General features: G+C 39.2%; 1 protein-coding gene across 3 annotated transcripts in view; it reads left to right on the top strand.

Moving 5' to 3' along the window:
- The first annotated feature begins 1,793 nt into the window (after positions 1 to 1,793).
- Positions 1,794 to 22,573, top strand: part of lrp4 (low density lipoprotein receptor-related protein 4) — a 117,146-nt gene continuing 96,366 nt past the window's right edge. For all 3 annotated transcript variants that reach the window (XM_032560561.1, XM_032560560.1, XM_032560563.1), the window contains exon 1: positions 1,794 to 2,158. In XM_032560561.1, the coding sequence (XP_032416452.1) occupies positions 2,098 to 2,158 (61 nt within the window). In that variant the 5' untranslated portion in view covers positions 1,794 to 2,097. The remainder of the gene's footprint in view (positions 2,159 to 22,573) is intronic.

The raw sequence follows: 22,573 nt of genomic DNA, 5'->3' as shown, positions 1-22,573 counted from the left end.
TGTTGTGGAGAGTGTAATCTCTGCTGCTCTTTTCTTCTGCTAGGGTAGCAGAATCAGAGCCAGGAATTTAAAAAGGTCAAACAACCTGACAAAGAGAGCTGGTTCTGTTCTGGGGACTATTCTGGAACATCTGGAGATGATTGTGCAAAGAAAAATTCTTTATAAAATGAAGAACCTTACGAACAACTCTGAGCAAACTCTTCATGAGGATGTTATACAACAACAGAGTGTCTTCGGTCAGAAGTTTGTTCGGATGTGCTGCAATACAGACCACTACAGGAGACCCTTCCTGCTCACAGCCATCAACCAAATAACTCTTAGAAAACAGGGCTAGTAAAAAAAAAAGCTATTTGTAAGACAATTTTACATTTCACATGGATAGATATTTTGTTAATTGTTTCTGAGTACATTTTTTGTGGAAGTATTTCTGCTAAAAGGCAAAAATAAATCAGTTAATTTGCAGACAACTATTTAATTGTGCTTCCTGAGCTAAATTTGTTGAATTCTACTTATTAAGATAATTTCTTTGATTTGGCTTCTTGTGCGACAATGTTAAAAAGAAATAAAACATAACAATTAGTTTCTGATTAAGGTATAATAAATTATTATATAGAAATCTATTCTCAAAGTTGTCATTGACAACCAGCTAATTTGTGTCACACTTCATCAATTTGATGCTCTGCTTGTTAATAAATGTATCTTTACCTTTAACACTGATGGTAAATCAATTAATGATGGAAATCCGTGCTCCAACACAGAAATGGTCTTAATTACAGCTCTTAACTTTTACTGTGTATGCAGAGCAGGAGCGGGGAGAGAATTTGTTCTGTTTTTGCTTTTTTGTCACTTACATGTTTCAGACAATCAAACGAATGCTGATTGGACAAAGAATATATGCGTAAATATAAGATGGTTTAGTTTATTAAGGGTGAAGAGTAAAGTAAAGGCCCAGATCAGTACACAACCACCACCATGTCTGACTGCTGTTATATTACATGTGTCTACCTTTTTGTCTTTTAGTGCCTGATGAATTTACTACGCTGTTATAAAGCAGGATCTTTTGGGCCTTTTCTGCCAGGCATAAACTTGTGATACAGTTATATCATTCTCATTCAAGGGGAAGTGGTGCAATTATAGGAAAGTAAGCCATGCATCTACGGCAACATTGTTGGAATTAATTAGATTTTAATATTACCACCAGATCCCTTTGGTGGTTTTGTGTAAATTTGCGGGATGAATGACTGTGTAATGACCTCATCTTTTAATCATTATTCTCCACTGTAAAAACCGCCACTCTGTCATTTGCCTCCATTTACTTACGTGAGAACAGAAAAGCTTTTTATGCTTCACTTCTTCTCCTTTGCAACCTTCATTGTGCAAAAAAAAAAAAAAAACAAAAAGAAAAAAGAAAGTAAGAGAAGAGAAGAAGTTTGCAGAGCAGACAGGGACAGGCTGTTTTATTTATGCCTCTGATGCTCTGCTGTGTTTTCTGCGAACCACCAGCGTTTTAAAAGACGTAATTTAACAAATGACACAGGAGCAGAGATTTTGGACGAGCCCATTTTGTAAGGGACAGGGGAACACAGACAGGCATGAAATGAGACATGACTTAGAAATACATGACACTAAATCACTTTCATATATGTTCTTCTATTTTACAGCTTTCTAAAGTTAGCCACTCCCTACCGTCATTGATGTATTATAATGTTAGCTCTCATTTACTTCATTAGCTAGTTCAACTACCCTCCCGGCTCCATGGTGGTACAGCCCTCGGCTCCTATTGGTATCCACACCGTCGGGAACGACTGCACAACATGCTGGAGACCGTGGCCGCGCTGCTCCTCTCAGAGTTAACTTTTTAATCCCGGTTTTGTTGCTGTATCACTAGAGAGGAGGAGGCGGAGGAGGTCGAGGAGACAGACGGGGAGAAAAAGTCAGTCATGCCAAGAGGTTAGGGTGAGAGCCGGGGGAGCGTCTTCTTGTGAAAGAAGCCCGTCGGTATTTGTTTGTGTTGAGGGGGGACAGAATAAAGGGAGACGAGGGGGAAGCAGGGGGTCGAGAAGCCCGGAGAAGAGCCAGAGAAAAGTAGGGTGCAAGATGCAGCTGGCCGCGGTGCTGTGGGGCGTCCTGGCAACTTTGTTCCTCAGCCAGAGTCCAGGTAAGAGAGTCCGAGAGGCGACGCAGCGACGCGGGCTTCAAACTGCATGTGAGCGTGTTTTGGAAGAGGTGCACAGAAATGGATATTTTTAAAACTGCGAATTGGACTGTTTGTGGCACTTTCAGATAATTAGATCCAACAACACTTAACTTATTCTCGTACTGGGGACACTGGGTTGGTGAAATGAATTTGATTTCCCTCTACAAGGTATTTTCATAACCAAAAATGCGCCGATCAGACTATAGCCTTTCATTTTTGTGTATGAATGTTAATATGACTTGCAAAGTGCATGATTGTTTTTGTTAGCTTCAACACTTTGATTTATTGTAACCTTTTTGCATTTGATTGTGCCAGCGCAGTAGCCCAATGCTAGACTACAACAGTACATCCCAAGTTTTGCGCAGAATTTCCCGCATTTGAGCGCATTATATTTTGATAAAACGTGTTTCTGGTGTGTGGAATCTGCATTCAGTCTACTCCAGCATAGGAGGTGTGTGCGTATGCCAGTGTGCTGTCAGATCTTCGCCTTGAGGTTGATTTTTACCAGCACAAGCTGATGTAGGAATAAATTATCCGTTCCTAAATCGGGCAGAATGCCTTTGCTTGACTTACTTTCGTAGATGCTGGAAATGAGGCGTCAGATGCAGGAAGTCCAAGATTTTCACATTGTTTTTGCGTGTTTTCTATGAGCTAGAAAGTTCTGAGCACTTCTTTGAGTATCCTCTCCCAGGGCAAAAAAAAAAAAAGGGGGTGGGGGGTCCATGGGATTAATCTCTCATAAACCTTTTGTGCTTTCATTGCAGGTGGAGAGATGTGTTTATCTCTGATAGCTTAGATCTTGTGCCCCAACCCTGATCCCCTTTAGCAGCACTTGTCATAAGTATGAGGGTTTTCCACCACCCCCTGTCCAATGTTTCTCCAACACCTTGTGTTTACAACATGTTAGAACAGCCGCTGGAATGCGAGGACTCACTGCTTTTCCCAAACACACACACACACACACACACCCACGCACGCCCACCCACACCCGCACACACACACACACACATACAAACATAGAGACAGGGCTTAGCATTATTATATACATGGGTGCCCAGTGCCGTGCTGTCTGACACATCATGAAGATTTACCTGACAGCCAAGCCAAAATTACACCTGTAATTATCAGGTTAGATCTCAAAGGGAGGTTGGAGCAAATGTGACATCTCCTAAATGTCATCAGAAAACCGTCTTCAAAATGTCACCCAGATAGGAGTCGATATCTCAACTGAAAACAAAAGGTACAATGGATGATCCACATCCTATTAATAGTTGGGCTTTTCATCTTTTTTTCAAATGTAGTTTTTTATGTCCCGCTCCCCAAACACACACGCACACACGCCAACCCCTCGTTATCTGGGGCTGGGAGCCGTGCTGGTTTGATTATAGTCTTGTTCTGTCATAAAGCAATTAAGTCTGCCGGGCGTGTGTCATGTATCAAACACGTCTTTGTCTGTTGTCTCTGATTGCGATAGGCCACCGCTGGCATTTCAAGTGGAGGATAAATTGTATAGCTCCACTCTCTGTTTATGTGATGACCGCTGATAGATGGTGTTCACCTTTTAATTTTAAAATTATGATCTTAAAGTTTGCCATGTTTTCGGCCAAGTTATTCACATTGATCATCTGTTTTCTACAGCATGAGGTACTTTCTAAGTATTTAACTTAATAAAAAGGAAAAATGTTGTTTGGCTCAAAGGATGAAAAACAAGGGTAATACCATAATTTTAGTGTTGCCTTTTCTAAATAAATGGCAACATTAAAGTCAGCTGCTGGTTCCATTTGACTGGACATAGCCTGAAGCTATAATTTATTAAACTGTGTTTGTTTGTGGGCGTGTGTGTGTGTGTGTGTGTGTTTGTGTGGTGTTCATGTCTAATATGTGTGTGAGGTCAAAATGCCTTCTCAGCCAAGTCCACTGGCCTTGCAGTAATAGGCTGAGTTGGACTAATGGTATGTTGGCAAGTGTGTTACACAGTTTAATGGTGTGCTTTGGGACGGTGCGTCTCCTCACCCATTCCTGTGATTCCCACAAGGGCCCTTTTTCATTCAGTGATCGGCTATTGATTGGAGTCGCAGGTTGCCTTAGAACCTATGTTTATGTTCCAAAGAAGTCATTCCATGCTTAGCATTTTCAAGAAAGCATGTCAGAAATGAGATTTTATATCTTGTAAAAGGTGTAAAAGGTACAGTTTACACAATAATGCTTTTACTGTAGAATGAGATGTAACACAATAAATAAAAATAAAAATGTTATTTTAAATGCAAACATCTCCTTTCTGTCTTCCTGATCTAAGAGTCTTGGAGTTTGATATTTGGTCTAAACTCAGTGTCCTAAGCAGAGATATAAATGAAATAAGACCATCTTTGCATAACATGTTCTTTGATGTCTTTTTGCAGCTTTTTCTGTAAAAGATTTGTCGTAATTGCTGGCAAACGGCAAGAAACCGATCTAAAACCTTTTGGTAAGGTCATAAACGGAAGAACAAGGTACCAACTCACTCTAAGAAACTTAATTTGCATTTGATGATGTAGATTGAATGAGCAAAAACAGATTTGATTTGTAGTTTTTGCACCTATAACTACACTAGATCTTGATTGACTGTTGGAGTGAACAAGATGCAACATCTTGTCCTTGTGGAATTAAGTTTCAAGCTAAGTGGCTTGGAGAGGGCAGAGTGAAAGTTTGATCTTTGGTTCAGGTTGCTTCCACCTGCTGTGCCCTTTCCTGCTTGTTATACCCTCTCTTTGGATTGATTAGTCCCCTGACAATAGACAGTTTAAAACAGCCTCACACAAGTGTTTTTTTTTAATTTTTTTTATTATAAACGTCCAGGCATGGTTGTGCATACCCAGCAAGCTTCAGAATGTAAATTTATGACTTCGTCTTGCAGAAATGCTCCAAGTCACATTTAATTAAGTGTCCCCCGAGTAATTGTGTTGATATTAATAATGTTGCAAGGTTGACATTTATGACTAACCCAGCCCACAGAGAGATTTGTTACACTCTTAGTATTGTTTTTGGTGCAGATTCATCTCTATAGGGCACAGTATTTCTCTCTCATGGGGAAATGTTGACCTAGAGGTTGTAGCTATGGCTAGTTTCTATAAAACAAGTTTTTTCTTTTCTTTTTTTTTCTTGAATCTGATTGTTTTGGCACATGTGTGCGTTCACCTTTCATTCTGGCTGCATAGCCTATGTTAAAGGCTTTTAGGGGACTTAGGAGGTGGAAAAAGCCCAGATTTATTGGGATGTGTAAGACTTAAGCTCCTGTGTTGGGAGGGTATAAATGTTCTATACCCTCTTCAAGTCTAGATGGTTAGGTTGGCATTGGCCAGGCTGTTGCTTACGCCAGAGGAAGGGGGAACAGGCCACCCGATATCCCCGCTGTGCTTTGTGTGTCTCTTCAGAAGGGATGGAATTGCACCTCCAAGGTAGCAGTGGAGGTAACTATGATTACTTGATTTCCACCCCCGCTCTCCCACTAACATTCTCTGATGGATAAATGTCAGACCTCAGACCTCTACCCTCCTCGTGTTCCTCTAAATCACCTGGCCCTCACTCTGCAAGTCGGGCTTTCTCTGTAAGAGACCCCAGGGCGTGATTTTGTCTTCTGGATTGTTTCTGGTTTCAGAACATGAATCTGCGGCCCCAGGGCGTATTTCAATTATGCTCACTGCTCTAATATCTGTCACATATGTCAGCTTTCAGTGCACACAGCAAACAGACAAACAAAGTTAACCACCATCAGCTTGTACTTTGGAGAACAATTGTTCTCATTGTAACAACAGATATAAGCCACCAGTAGAAATGCTTGCCAAAGTTTAATTTTATCATCCTCCTCAGGCTAGTTACAAACAAGATGAAAATACATATTTGTCAATATTTCTTGTGCCTTCCAAGGTAATTATATTGGAAAGGAAATTTAAAATGTTAAGATTCTTAATCCTTGTCAAAAGTAAGTCACTGTGTATTTTTAAAAGTCTCTCCAGGGACAACAAATGAAAGTGACTCCTCTGGGGAATCACAGGATTAGTTTTTTCCTGGATCACTTGAAATTTAGTTCATTGGTTGTTCTGGCTAAGGTTATGTGATGCTCTCTGATGCTCCCAGAGGTGGTCTCCAGAAGTGCGCATAACGGTCAATGTTGTGCATGAATGTCTTTGAACTTGTAAACCCAACAACACAATTCGCTTTAGAGTCTTTCTTTTAAAATTTAGTTTCGGTTGAATTAAAAAAAGAAAAAATACAAAGATTTTCCATAATTCGTGTAGTTTACTAGTGGTCATGCATCATATTGGTGGTCCATCAAAGGATTGGTAGTGAAATAGAGTCCTGTCCTTTTCCACACCAAGTACTGTCATTCTGAGCTCCTTGGGGGCTGCAGATTATTGGAAACTGTAATAAACTCTGGTTCTCCGTCTCAGCGGGGGCCTGCTGTGGAGGACAGAAAGATAAGCAGGCCTGGAGACTTGCTGTCTGAGCACACCAGTGGAGGGGGGAGCAAGGACACAAAGGCATTTTGAAGGACACACTCAGGTAGAGATCCATAGTAACTTAATTGTTCATTAGGGCCTCTCCTCACTTTGTGACTAAAGAGGAAAGCTTCACCTGGGACAGTCCATAAAACGGGGGCATGTCTGGAAAAGGACATTTGTGGGGAACGATCAGGGGATTGTTGAGATAAAGGGCCTCTTTCCGTCCCCAGTGTGGTTTTAGTCATAAAACATAAGCCACTTATTCTCTTTGTTGTCTCAGTTTGAAATAAAGACATCATAGGATTGTATTTGAGGATAAAGATAATGTTTTTATGACAGAAGTGTTTGAAAGGCTATAGTTTTAACTGAGAGATGAGGGCAATTTGCAGCATACTCAACCTTTTTGTTGTTGTTTTGGGGAATAACTTTCTACAATTAGTTATTGTAAATGAATGTCCATCTGACTTTTTTGTAGCAGTGCAATCTAATTTTATTATGTAGCTCTGACTTAAAATTACATCATCGAATGTCCATTCAGTGTGATTATATTCATAGAGACAAAACTTGTTCTTTTTTTAGCATCATTTAAAAGAGAGGCAATTTGTTTTCTTAATCAAATGAAACATGAATATAAATATTCTCACAGATAACCTGTTTAAAAAACATTCAGAGCAAGATATTAGCTTTATCGGTAGTGGAGTGCAACAGAAGAAGCTTTGGACATACTGTGAGCAAACTAATAACCCTGATATCCCAACAGTGGAACATGTGCTGGCAGCATCATGCTTTTCCTTAGTTGTGATGGGGAAGTGGGTCAAAGTTCACTATAGAGATATAAACAGCAGCTTCAGAGAAGGTATCATGTTTTTTTTTGTTTCTTTTTTTTGCTAATTGAAGTCAGTTTTTGTTTGAGACTAAGTTTATTAATTAAACTTACTCTTGCTTCTATTCCATCTTTGGATCATCTGTTGAGAACCTTAACTAACATGCTTATATTGAAAAAAATGGTTTAATAATTTAGAAGAGAGGACTTCATAAGACTTCTCTGATTTAGGTATTTGCTGATACTATGTGATAATATGTGTTTTTAACAAACAGGGTCATGTCTGCTGCTATAAAACTCCTGTGGTGTTTTCTAACCTGACCACAACCTGAATTGTTATCAAGGAACTGATTCAATGCAATAGACAGGTAGGATCACACTTTACCTTGTTTTTTCTTAATTCAAGTTTGAAGTAGAGCCTGTTATGTGCCTACCGTTTTGGAATGATGAATAACATTTTATCTGATCTGCCTTTCTTTCTCCATAATCACAGTAGACCAACTTAAAACTATATAATATTCGTTACCAGATTGTCTGGGGTTGCCAAGCTCTGTGCTCTCCATCCTGTTTTGCTTTGGCAGTCCTTCATGCTACCTTTCATAAGTAGTGAGGTGGAATATGAATTTTCTCTCTCAACCCCAGCACATCAACTTTTTTCATTTATGAGTCTAAAATAATGCTCCTAAGTGGACAGCCCATACCTCAAATCTTTGGCAAATAGTTCCTCACTGTTTTTGGTTTCTACACTAAATCACTTCAGCACATTTATTGCTCACAGAAAGATATAAATAAACTCCCGTTTTGGAAATGCATTCTCAGCACCACTTACTCTGTTCTTGAGTTATAAATTTCTGTCTGCAAATCTTACAAACATCATTTTTCTGACATTTAAAAAAAAACAAACCCTCACCACTTCTAATGTGCTTTTGCAAATAGGCACGAGTAGATTAAAGCTGCTTAAAATGCTTAGTGGTTTTGGTCCATTCATGGAGTATGCGGAGAGACTTGCTCTTCCCATTAAAAGCAACAGAGAAGCAACATTTGCTAAATCTGCTTGCACTGTTTTCCGTTAACGCCTTTGTTCTCATCCCAGATTGTCGAGTGTTGACAGAAGCAGATTTGCTGAAAGTTGAAGATTCAAATAACTGCAGCCAGAGAAAGAAATGTTTCTTCATTAATTGGATAAAGCTTAATTCAGTACACTTTGAGGAGGTATGGACAAAATGGGTTTGTGTGTGCATATATGGTTTTTGCTTGATTGGATGGCAGCTTGCAAACAGACTGCTATTAACGGAGCCTCGTTGAAGACAGGGAATGAGGCTTTTTTCTGCTAATTGATGTCATCCTAAGCCCACCAAGGCTGAATTAATATGGCACATGCATAACGATGTCCTCTCCTTTCTCTAAGTAAATGATAATCTAGATGTAAGTAGCTCACAACTGCTGCCAAGCATTAAACAGTTGTGAACTTGCCAAAAAAGGCATCAAAAGAATGAGTCAGATCAATTTTAGAGCCTGTCCCAATGAAAATATTTAACAATGTGTGAGGCTAACTCTCATTTGATAAATCTTAAGATGTGGTATGGGCTGTGTTTGGGTTCAGAACAGCTGATATGAGTCAACTGAATTTTCATTGTTTTTTTGTCTTCTGAATTGGGAGCATTGTGACTCATACAAGCCATCCTCAATGGAGCTCTGATGCTACACACAACTCACCATGGCAACTGGCGAGGAAAAGAAGGTTGTCCTACTTCAGCCTGCTGGTGTTAGAAGTTGTGATACATTCTTATGGCGAGTATAAGCACAAGGGGAGAAAAAGAGGGAGAAATGAAGCAAGCAGACTGACGTGGCAAATGAAAACTATTGATGTGGGAAAGAGCTCTATCCCAAGTTTGAAGTCAGTAGTCTATTTATATAACATTTAACCAGCTGGCCTTTGCTCAGGATTCCACCACACTGGTTTTAAACACAGTTGATGACTTTGACTAAGAAACTACTTGAATCTGCTAATCATAGGTCATGGTTTTAGTATGCTTTCACATGTTCAAATGGTGCAGTAAGAAATTTAAAACATCTTATTAACTTGTGATCAATGTCAGATTGCCTTTAAAATATTGGATAAAACAATACAAGAAAAGAGAGCACTTCTCTGATAGCAGCTTTAGGTTTAGCAGGGAGACATCTTGACAATGTTAACTTCTGTTTTTGCAGATTAATTATCGTAGAAGCATGGAATAAATTTGTTGCAGACGCTTTTGCTCAGATGAATTTAACCCGTACAAAACCAAGCACATTTTTCAGGACTTACCAGCTAATACGTGTCTGAAATTTTAGTGGTTCACATCACTTAGCATATTTATGTTTGAACTTTACAAAGGCCAGTTGACGATTATGTGTTAGACTGGCCTGGTTAAGATCCAACCATAAATCCAGTTCATAATTAAAAAAAACCCCAAAACATTTAATTCTCTCCTAATAACATAAAATGGGTTCTGTCTTACAAAAAAAACTTTTTAAATCACTTCTCATTTTTTGTTAATTTTAACCCAGTCATGCTGACTCTGGAAAATCGTGGCAAATTTATGAATATATTTGTTACGTAGCCGTTCCTACTTTCTTTAGTGGTTTTTGTTTTGTATTCAAAGGTTTATCTCCTTTCTCTCTTTCTTTTCTATCAGTCCAGCTAGCCTTCTCAAATCAGCCTGCCCACCTTCTCTGTTCATCAGTGGGGGTTTTCACATGGGGGCTTGCAGCTGTCTCCCAGATTACCTCCAAAAGGTGGCTTTCAACATACCAGCATGCACAAACAGCCTGCACAGCCACAGGACAGGGTTAGGAACACACACTCACAGCTTCCATCTCCAGCTCCAGATAAGATTAGAATGTGATATGATTTGAAAGAGACCCCACACACTCTTAGATTTCTGCACTTGCTTACCAGCACACTTGTGAGCCTCAAGCAGTAAATTAAATAACCGTCTGTGTGCGCAGTAGCATGAAATGAATTGTCCTTGTTGTGTTCATGCAAACTATAGAAACGAATTTGTTGGGTCTGAATGTTTTAGAAAAAAAAAAGACAAGCTACAATTTAGTCTAAATCCATTGTTGAGCTACACTCAAAAATTTTTTGGTGCATTGCACTCTTTGATACAACAGCTGAAAGAAGTGTGTTAGATCAGTGTCATGTTTTCCTCCCACACCTACAACTGCAGGGAAGCACCTGCTGAAGATCTGATGTCCCCCTGGCTGTTGAAACCAGTAGGAGGTATGCTGCTGCACTGTGGAGTTGAATTCACATCACCGAAATATAATCTCATGCCCACAGAACGAATTCCTGAATGTGACTCTGACGTTCAAAGGTTACAGTGCATCTCACATGTTTGGCAATGCTGATGACAACGTTGGGGAGGATAACTGAAAACTTTTGGCTATAATTGGATCCATGTGTAGTTCAGCATTCCTATGTACAACAACGTATCAATTAAATGTAATGCATTCATTATGTTGCCACAAAAATGTACACGTTTTTAAAGCCTGTAGTTGGCATTGCATCTTCTTTATTATTTTGCTAACAAAATCAAGATTTTTTTCATTCAAAAAAAATATCTCTTCTAATCTACAAAAGTTTTAGTAAATTGTCTCTTCATCACAATAAATGATACTGTTTGCAAAAAACTCACAAAAACCAGTGACTATTTTAGAGAAAGCCAGAAGTGTCACTATGGTGAGATTTGAAAAAGTCAGCATTAAAAAAAGTACAGGATGGTTTTTAAATAAAATGTGAAATTTTATCGATGGACTCCTCCCATAGGCCTATCAGATAACAAAGAGGATATGTACCAGGCTGCCAAACATTTAATCTATAGATCTACTTGATTGTGTGATAATGTCCAAAAATTCAATAAACTACTCTTCTTTCAAGAAATATGACAGTAACAATCACCAAGATGATGAAAGCAGAGGGGGACACGGTTTTGTGATAAATTTTATACATCCTCTGATTCCTCTTGTGCTAATTTATGACAGAGTGATCGTCTTCATAATTCCTCCATTTACTCATCTAGATTTGGGTTTGTGATTGGTACATGATGTGAATTTTTAGCTTCTCTCTTTGTCTCTGATTGTCATTGTTTACAAGAGTTTGAAAACTTTATTTTTCTTTAAAAAAGCACCTTTGGCATCGCTAAGCTAACTGGTTATTGCTATGTTTTGCTAGTCCTCGGTTTTCTGACGTACTGTTGGATACTGATCTTAACAACTTAAATTATGCCAAAGCAATGGCTGATAATTACCTTTTGCTATATTGCATTATGCTTAGATGAAGCATCAAACTTCTGACATCTCTAACATTAACATCAAAAATTAGCTACTCAGGTAATTTTTTCTTTTTTCTTTTCACTTCATAATATAAGTGCTTTCATGCGAGGCATGTAGCTTCCGGTCTTCTTGTGCTTGACACATTTTCTCAATCAGCTCACTGAAATCTACTTATTAATTACTCAAAATGTGTTTGACATTTTAAAATATTGATCTTCTGTTAAATTCTGCCTTAAACTCGGGTTTTTAGAGTAGCATAGAAAGGATTCCCTCAACAGCCTCTGGATAAACTCTCAAACATTCATTTAGCAACTTGGTTTTTATAGTAAACTGATAATATGATGCATTTCTGTGTTTGTGTTTGTTCACAATGTAACAAACTACAGCTGTATAAAGTCTTCCTTCGTTTTACTCACAGTAGTGATTTCCATTTAGATTGGGACACACAGTGGGGCAGCTGAGCCTTCCTTGGGGCTTTTTTTGATCTTTTGCCCTTCTAGAGTGTCATCTCCTACTGATGTGCAAAGATGTAACCTGAAAGTGTGAGAGCGGAAACCTGACTCTCCACATACACACTCCAGATTCAGAGTTTCACTGTTATGTTGCAGGTGAAGTACTTTACTGTGCTATTTCTTCTGTTATATCTATTTATGCTTGAAAACAGCATAAAAACCTACAAATCTTTCATACTTTGATACGTACAGTTTACACTTCCCTGTTAAATTTTCAAGTTTTTGTGAAGTTTTCCACATTTAATTGTGCATAGTTGATTAAGCCACTGTGTTATCCCAGTGCTTAGCTTTCGTATTTCCTGTGTCGTCGCTTTTTGACGACTTTTGGCTGAGTGCTAAAATGCTTTTGCCTTTGATTTGTTTTTATTACACTTTTTACATACTTCTCAACTCTCCTGGAATAATAATTGCTGTTATGAGCAATAAGCACAAACTGAAAGGGAAATGGTCATGAATATCATAAAATGGGCCATTTAAGCTAATTTTTTCCCCCCTGTTATTTTCTCTACATTATCCTCGATCAGTCTCCCCAGACCCAGGAGGCTGTAACTCGGCTACTTCTGCAATGAGGGAAATGAAGGTGGTGGTTGTGGAGGTGGTGGGGGTCTTTATTAAACAAACAACGAGGAGCTTTGGAGGCCCCATTGAGGCCTGGAGCTGGAATGGGGAAGCAGCTGAAAGCGCTGTACTTTCTAATGAACTTGAGTGCCCCATAGAAGCGGGGCCTTTTCACAGAAGCCAAGGAGGACAAAGTGTCAAAACAAGCCCAGCTCCTCTTCGCTCAGAGGGGCTAAACACCGCCTTTTGACTCTGTGGAGTGTGGGCATCTGAAGGGGAGGCCATGAGGAGAAAGGAGAGGGAGGCAGAATGTACTTGTTGAAACAATGGCCTCTTAAATCAAGCACCCCTCCTTGCCTCTCTTCTTCTCCTTAGCTCCTCTGCTCCCACCTCCCTAAGCCCTCCTTGTATTGCCTCGGCTCCCAATTAGACCAACTCTGGAACAAGCGGTTGAAAGCCTCGTATATTGCGGTGCCTCAAAGGAGATGTTTTGGAGTGTTGCAGTGTTGCCTCCATGAAAGGTTTTAGTATTCAGAAGAGACTCCTGTTTGGCCTTCTCAGAGCTCTCAATCTGCCACTGGGGGACTTGTGTACCATCATGTCCTCTCCGTTCGCCGCCTTTTTTCCTCCTTTTTTTTAATTCTTTTTCCTTTCTGTTTTTCTCCACCCCCTCCATTTCACATCTCTAGCTTTTCGTCCCATTCTCAGCCAAAACTCTTTCTTCTGTTTGTGACCCTTCTATTCCTCCTCCATGCTTGGCTGCTCGCAGAGACCCGGATTAGAGCCGTGCATGGCCGGGCCCGGGCGCTTGCTGCTCCCTCCCTTTCGTTGTTTAGCCATGGATGAAAAGCGGAGACAAATATGTCTGTGGTTCAAAGTCCATCCCAGCAATTACAGTCACTGATTAAAGAGCTGGCCTACACACAGGCAGCTATGTATAATACTACAGCTCCCACTCTGTGTTTCATAATGGCACCTTCAGAATAGATTTGAGCTCTGAGCCTGATAGTGACCCATGTTTGGTTGAATACACTATTTACAGTGCAGTTATCAAGAGTCAATACCATAAAACACACATTTATGGTTTTAAATTTATTATAAGTAGCAGATCAGAAAATTGATAAACTGATATTAGACCTGAACTCAAAAGTGATTTTTAAACTAAACATGAAATGGAGCCATACATTTAAAAACAAATGCTCTTTTATGTCCATGCTGTTGAATTTGAATGCCATGCTACATGCCCATCTGGATTCGTTGCTCTAATTGTGAAGGGTACATCCATCACCCCATTCCAAAATAGTCAAGTCTTACAGCACTGTCATATTGCAACAGAAGCTGCATTATGCATGGTTTTTAATTTGCAGGTTCTTGCCTTGCTTTATCTTGAACTTTGTTTTCAGTCACATGGCTAATAATGCAGAAATCCTGAAATTGAGATGGCTTGATAATTAGCCAGGTTTAGGAATCTCAAGGCTGAAGCTATTATCTTCAAACTGTTTGAACCTAGTAGTGTTCATTTTTTGCTGTTAAAGTAAAATCTTATGACTAGTTTGCTATATTTTTATTTGGTATTCAAATTTCAGATGTTAATACAGGATTTGTCCCATGAATGTTTCTCTAAGTAGTTCTCTAATTTGAAATGTGCATTTCACGTCTGCTAATTAACAACATTATGTCATTATGCTTTCTAGTAATTAAAATACAAATAATGTCTTGGGAACTGAAAAAGTGATTATAATTAAATTCGGCTTCCTTTTAAAGCCTTGACACGCCTCTTCGTACGCAACCATCTTCTTACAGATGCATCCGAATTCATGTTGTTTTTATCTCACTTTAACCCATGATGTTACATGCAGAGATGTATTGTTGTCACTACAACCGCATAAGGGGTGATAAAGTGGTGAATTGTATGCCATCTGCTCAAAAGACAGGAGGAGAAAAGAATGAATTGATTTCACACCGGGATGTCATTGCAGTTTTTGTGTCCTGTTCATTCTTGAGAGAAAAACGATCCAGATTAAGAAAACAATAACTCTTGCCAGATTCAGATTTTTGAAAATAAACTTTGGTTTTGTTTTTATTGTGCATATAATCTGACTAATTTGTTTTTCTCTGTATGTCTGGCGTCACTCTTTGAATGGAGGTCTTGTCATTGTCTGAGCACGGCCACAGAAACCTGGGCTGGATGATCCTCTGAGTCCCAGCTAGAGCTGCAACACATACAGTCATCACACTATCAGGGTGTGCAGTATTTATTTCGCTAAGGACGGTATGGACTGCAATAATTGTTGTCTAATATATTATAAACTTGTGTAATATAATAGCCTGTTGGACCATCTCCAGGCAGCAAATTCTCAAACTGGACACATATGACATTGGTAAAAGTGTTAAAGGTCTAGAAGTGTAGGAAGCACAGATGAGATGGAGAAGGAATAAGAAAATTATAACTTATTGCAATTGATGTAGTTATTACAATATTTACTAATGTTCTCACTATTGCAAGATGTTCTAATATTTTGTAGTCCTATCCATAGCGAGCTGATACATGTGGCAAAACCCTTCGCTTTACAGACGTTTTATTTGACCGGACATAAGCGTAGACCAGGAAGTATGAATCAGGCTGTATAGTAAATAGAAATCTTTTTACTTTTTGGCGCTAGAATTTCAAGTCACACATAGCCAGTGGTAAGAAGATCTTTCTTGTTTGGTCATGTGAGAGTGATGGTGATGCAGTGCAGCACTATGGGGAGCTTCACTGAAGCACAACAAGGTGTTGTTTATTATATATAAAATATTGGATATCGATATCTGCTGAAATGTTAATAGTTTTGTGTATATAATTTTTATCCTTCATCAGACCTAATTTTTAAAAGAATGGTTTATTAGATTTCTGCACAATTCGCCAACTTGACGATGAGAAAATTCAGATGTGATTCAATTATGGTGCACTTGGAACACAACTAAAACACTTTGGAAACCTGCCACTGAAATGCCCGTCCGAACTCTAAATGTTTGCATACAAACTAAACTACAACAAGCTAATTCCCCTCTCCATGTCTTGTATATGGAGAAGCGGCTGAAGTGTTTATGTGGATAAAACAACATGTGAAATATATTGATACTGTTTAAGAGAAGGATGAGCTTGCTAGTAGACCCAATGAATAATCACAACGTGTGTGTTGCCAGTACTCAACTTTTAAACATTTTAAAAGTTTAAATATGCAAAGCTACTGCTAAAGTTCAGGGATTCATAAATGCATCACATATATAGAAGCTGATGTACAGATGATTTCTTCTGCATTGCAACAACCTCTAACCCAAACAACTTTGGCGCAGCATTTTCTTTGGGTCTTTTGTTATAAACCTGTCGAGCTAGATGTGAATTGGATCAAATGGGTCTTAAAAAAGCAAAGAAGGTGCACACTTATTAAAGCAACTGAAAAAAGCAACATTTTAGCATTTAAGAGACAAGGTTTCATTCTTTTTTTAAATGGTAAGAAAACAGGAGGGTCACTGAAAGAACGTAGAGAATAACAAGGTAAAGAGGATAAATAATGAGTGCCTCAGTGACTTTGCCTCAGGACTGTTGCAGCCACTCCCAGAGGCCAGATTTATTCTTCAGCCCCAGAGGCAAAACTGAAGACAATGATATCGACAACATAACTCCACAGAAGGAACCAGGAGACTCATCTCCATGGTCAGACATGAATCTAAGCTGGCAACAAAAATATTCCACTAAGAGCCTGCATTAATTAGGTCAGCATGATTTTCCTCTTTTGTTGCTTGGTGCTTTATCCATGGGGTTTCTATTCTAAGAAGCACCTACTTAAGTTATTGCATTGGCCAACTGGAGATTAATCCAACTATGCTGTGCAATGTCCGCTGCTTCACATCGCCCTAATTCTAATTTATTTTAGAGAACCTGATTTAGTTCAGCCCTGGCCCACAGAGGTTACTCTGAAAGATGCTCACCTCTTTTTTTATTCTTATGTACAGTATAATTTCATTTGGACACAACTATTGTAATTGATGGGGGGTAGGAGTGTTGTGGTTTTCTTAAACAGAGTACTATACTACTTCTACATTAAAGGGATTATTTTGTTGCTGACTCTTGGATAAACTTCATCAATAATTGTAAATCATGCCCCGGTTCAATGTTGCTCAGATGCAACAAAGGAATAAATTCCTCCTGCATTTGAAGCAGCCTGTTGGCTGAGTTTAAAAGTGATTAGAAGGGAACATGCATTAATGTTTTTGTCCAGACATGGATGGCTGGTGCCGCTCGTAGATCTTATCCAGGTGTTGCCCTGGGAGGGAGAGGAAATCTGGAGAGGTTTAATCCGGCCCAGGTCTGAAAGCCAGGATGTGGGTTGGAGCACCAGGTTAGGTTGTTAAAAGGCCCTGACCCGATTCTTTAAAAGGCCCTTTTCATTTATATTCCTTTGCCATGTACAATAATTTATTGGGTTCAGTTTAATTTAATTTAAGTGCATCCTCGCAATATAATCACTTTCCAGGGACCGAGCTATTAAAGAGTTATAAAACTTTATTTAGAATTGGACTTCTCAAATCATTATTCTGAAATCTCAAAAAGTTTTATTACTCATATTTGTGAAGTCAGAAGGAACTGATAAATGGCTTTAAAGTCATTCACTGACAGACATCCATGTTGCTGCAATTATGACAAGTTTCCTTTGCACATCTAGAAACCAGAATACTGATAATTTCTCTTCTGTAAAATAGCTTATTCAATTGGATTGGAGGATACAGCATGTTATTTTTAATGACATTGCTTGAAGAATTCACGTGTGATTTTAATTGCATTCATATCGAATGGAAAGACTGCAATGCCAAAATAGTTTTTTCAACCTTAGTAGAAATAGTATTTTTTTTGTTTTTTGGACAAAGATTTTTTCACATTTGTAATGGAAATGAAGCTAGTATCTGCATTTTTTGTTTAGTTTACACCACATTGATTCAGTGATTATGGCTCTTTTTCTGTATAATTGAATGGCCTTTCTGACTACCCATCTTTCTGCATTGCAGTCTCAGATTGATTGCTCTAACCTTGGCAGTCAGAGACAAGGTAGGGACACACTCTTATTAAGTGTAGTTGCTTCAGATGTTACTTATTCAACCAGAAAGCTGTGTGAGCTCATTTAAGAGAGCGGTTAAATAGGCTCAAGGCTTTTCCTCCTACTCATGCCCTTCCATTATTCACATTAACAATATGCCTACCTTTAGGGTCATAGTTAGGCATGAATAGATTTTTCTAACCCCTCCTTGCCTCTCTTCTTGCTATACATCCAGTTGAGGGTCATCTGTCAGGAGCAATGCTGTAATTCACTATGTATTTAGTAGATGGGCAGATTGAGAGATGAGATTTCATTTGAGAGCAGGAAAGGAGAGGTCATGACTCACGACTTCCTGATATCAGAGGTGTCTCCCTCTTGTACTTTCATAGTCAGTCATAGTAAATCCCTGACAGGTGTTGGAGCTTAAATGTGTCTCTTTCATGCTCCATGCATTTGGTTTCCTTCTGTTGTGTGTGCCTTTATGTCGTGGGTGTGTGTATCTATGTCAGACAGTTGCCAGGATGCTGTCAAGTTGCCCGGCAGTTGCGGCAGAAGTCAGAAATAAAAAAGGGTTCAGCTGGCGCCTGTAACAGCCTATCATGCTGTACTCTGATATGAGCCTCTGGCAGCGTGTCACTAACCCAACACACACACACCGAGCAAGGGTAGCGACTCAACTGACCCTGTTGATTGTAACAAATGCACACATGCACTTCAAAGGAAGTACAAAGGCATCTTCCTCTGCTGATCCTCTTCCTCTTTTTCTGACACTGTTGAAGCTGGCACCACTGGCACTGATGTCTTTCCCTGAGGGTTAAGTTAGAAGCTGTCATCAAAGTGATTGGTGCCAGCCGGTGTCTAATTGGATTTAATGTTGGCACTTTGGCTGAGCAAAATTGATTCATGAGTAGGATCTGGCAGTCCAGCCGGCTCTGCTCTGCGCTGCGCAGCCCCGCTTTGTTCTGCTGTTTGCTTCCCCTCACTTCTTAACAGTGCTGTGAGTATCTGTAAATACACTTAGAATTATGTGTGCGTTTAAGATTTTATGGCCCCTCTAAGTCTAATAAGCATATTAAGTCAGTCTTTTAAGTATTTTATTGACTTAACTTTCTTTTTTTTAAGATTGGACATTTTGTTTATTCTGTGTTGTTTTTTTCACCCCTTCAGGGGGTCTTTTGTGGGCTCTAGTGTCCCTTATATGAAAGTAGGCTGACAGGAAAGGGGGATGGAGAAGGGGGAAGACATGCGGCAAATGTCGTCAGGTCCGGGAGTCGAACCCGCGACTCAAGGCCTTCAAGCATGGGTCACGCTATCCCCTACGCCCTCTATGTTGTCTTTTAAAGATAAATTCAAACCAACTTGAAGCATCTATTGGAAAAAAAATCTTAAGCACCATTCGAGTGTTTTCTATGAAAACTGAAAGTCAGATATGGCAACCAACTTGGAAACTACCCCAACCTTTCTCTCAGTGATGGGTGTAGAGTGTCAGCACCCTGCCCCACCTCCTCCTCTCATCAGCAGGGCTTTTTATGTAGACTATTCTTAGCTGAGGAGTGTGTGTGTTCATCACTACACTCCTTCACTGCTCTTTTTGAAAGCGCTCACCCCCCTCCTTGCATCAGGTGACTTGTTGCCCCTCAGAGGAGGGCACAGAGGTCATGTGCATTCAGGATACACAAACACCTGTCTGGCTATTTAGGCAGCATGGAAGCAGCTTTGGAATGCAAACATATCTACCCCCTTACCCTTGAACTTCTTCTGAACTCTTGTTCAGGAAAGGAGTTATAGCTGGAGTAACGGGTGGATGGATGCGACCATCGTCATTTACCTTCAACGTGAAACACCTGGAGTGTTTTTCAATATGGACTACGTGTCTCAAAAGTATTTATATCCTGTCAACCTTTTAGTGAAAAAACTGAAATGATAGATGGCTTTTAATTTCACTTTTTACATGAAAAAAGAGCTGAAGTCAGACTTTCATAGAGCTAAATTCAACCAACTGCAGAAATTGACCTCAGAGGTTTGCTAGAGAATATTAGATGGACTAAAAAAATAGTAAGGAAAAAAGAACCAGACATAAAGAAAAAGCTTAATGTTTAAAGCAGCATTTGGCCATAAAATATTACAAACATGTGGAAGACAATTTTCTAAGAGAAATGGGCAGAGAAGTAAAAGTATGATTGAAAACCTGTTGACAAGACAACTATTTGTCCTCCACAAATCCGGCCTTTATGTAAGAACAAGACTACAATTAAGTTTTTATCCCTACTTGAAAAATGCAGTAAGGGTAATATCTTGAGCACACAATCCCCATATTAAGGTGGAAGCATGGAACAAGGAGAGGTTTTTCTTCAGCAGATACAGGAAAGCGTGTCAAGAGTTGATGGAGAGATGAATGCAGCTAAATACAGGGCAAGACCAGAAGAAAAAAATGAGTTGAAACTGTGACAGAGGTTTACCTCAGCAGCAAAAACACCTGAAACGCCAGAGCTTCACTGGAGAGGTTCAGATCAAGAATGGGTTAGTCAAAGTCTAGACATAAATCCAATTGTAAGTCTGTGACTTAAATATTGATTTTCATACACTTTATCTCTAGTCTGACCAAGATTCAGCAGCTAATTGAAGCCATCTATATGTGGAAAGTCGATGGAAACATACCCCCAAAGACTTAGACTGTAAGACTTGCTTCTCTAAAGCAATATTAACCCAGGGAGGCTGAATACAAAAACTACACTTTTTGAATATTTAGTTGTAAAACACTTAAATCTAGGAACAAATCTTAGTCGGTTTTGTTTGTGCCCCGAGCGTATGCTTTGGAAACTTATCTTGAGCCAACCAGGAACCAAATGACGAAAAGCCCCTTTAAATTTTACGAGAACAATATCCAAGGAAAATGGTGAGCTGATCCCGTGCTCCTCTGTATCTTAAGCATGGTGGGGCTCCTCAGCGCTTGAAACTGTTTTTTGCAACAGAGCCACCATTCAGTATAGCGACAGGCCGCCGAGCATAGACTTAACACATGATGCACTTTTGAACCATCATAATTTGTTCAAATATACTTCAAACGTGGCTAATTGTGCGAGGGTCATGAACCCAGCAGGAACAGCAGCACGTAAAAATAGTTTTTACATGGTTATGCAAATTTTAAAGTGTACAAAGATAAAATCTAAAGTTTGGTAGTAGTTGAAAAGTTATCTAAAGTCTATATATTTTCATGTGCATGCAATTTACAAAATTGCATGCACATATTTGCTTGGTTTAGTCTTTCATGTTGTGTTTTTTTTGCATTCATTGTATTTTTAAAAGAACCATCAGTCAGGTGGTTTTAAAAAAGATGACAGAAAGCATTTCAAGTATCTATAATATGCTTTGTTGTTCTAGAAAAACGATCACCACTATTCACCACTGTTGCATGTTTACTTCATTTGTGGATTATTTCTCTCTTACAGTGGATGACTGGCGTCCCAAAGCCTTCGAGGTGGCTTGTAACCCTTTTTCGGATGGATGTTCCTGTCTTTCCATAATTATTTTCTGTTGTCTGATGGGTTCTATTTAAGTGATTTTTTTTTTTTTTTTTTAGTTATATTTCCACATATGTTGCGTCGGAAAGCATTTTTTGCTTTAATCAATAAAATTATCCTTTGAAAACCGAAGGACAAAAGGCCATGTGACTTATGTTTCAAATGTCATTGAATTGCATGTGTGGAGTTTTTTATTGAAGCTTAAAGGAAAGCCAGCTGGATAAAGGAAAGATTTTTCAGCTCCATAGTACACCATCAGTTCTTTATTTGTCTCATTGCTTTTGTGTTTTCAATGACTCAGTTTGACCTTTGGAGATTTTACTTAACCGATGATGTGCTGAAGTCTTGTCATATTCCAGAAAGTTCTCACAAGTCAGTGAGAACAAAGCGTAGCAACAAATGTTTTCTGTAGAAATTCTTGGTGGACTTACCGGTAATTTCACATGAAAGCAGAGACACCTCTGAATAGGCTTCACATTCTTGATTGAATTTCCTTTCTCTTTTTTTTTCTCTCAAGTTCGCAGCTCTCGTTAAAAGCAGCATCCCGTGGATTTCTGTGCCACTCATGAGTCATGTGCGACTTAATGGTGTTGTGCCCTGTTTACTGTGTTTACAATGCCCTTGCAGATATTTCCACACCTTTGGGAGAGCGAAGCACTTTCTTATCTGCAGAGCAGTGCCACTGGAAAGGAGTGGATTGAGAACGAGAGATGGAGGCTGAGGGGAGGAGAAGGGGAGAACATCAAAAGGGGGAGATGCTAAATATACTCATCCCTTTTTTGGCTCTTCATGTGCATCTGTATCTCACAGTGTGGGCTTGATGAGAGGAGGTTGAGCGAAGAATGTGTAACTGATTCATTCTGCTGAGAGGGTGCTTGACATAGAAATGCACTTTCTATCTGATGCCTTTTTATGTGGAAATTGATTTCTTATTCAGATATATAACACCGCAGCAACTTCATCGTCAGCCACTGTGGCGTTTTATTTCCATATGCAAATGGCTAAGTGAAAACCTAAAATGCCAAGTTAAAGATGGGAAAAGTAATCTTGCTTTACACCCAAATGTAAACAATCATATAAACTTTCCCC

The sequence above is a fragment of the Xiphophorus hellerii genome, chromosome 4, assembly GCF_003331165.1.
Source record: "Xiphophorus hellerii strain 12219 chromosome 4, Xiphophorus_hellerii-4.1, whole genome shotgun sequence".
NCBI lineage: Eukaryota > Metazoa > Chordata > Actinopteri > Cyprinodontiformes > Poeciliidae > Xiphophorus > Xiphophorus hellerii.
This window is presented reverse-complemented; position numbering and strand designations above follow the sequence as displayed.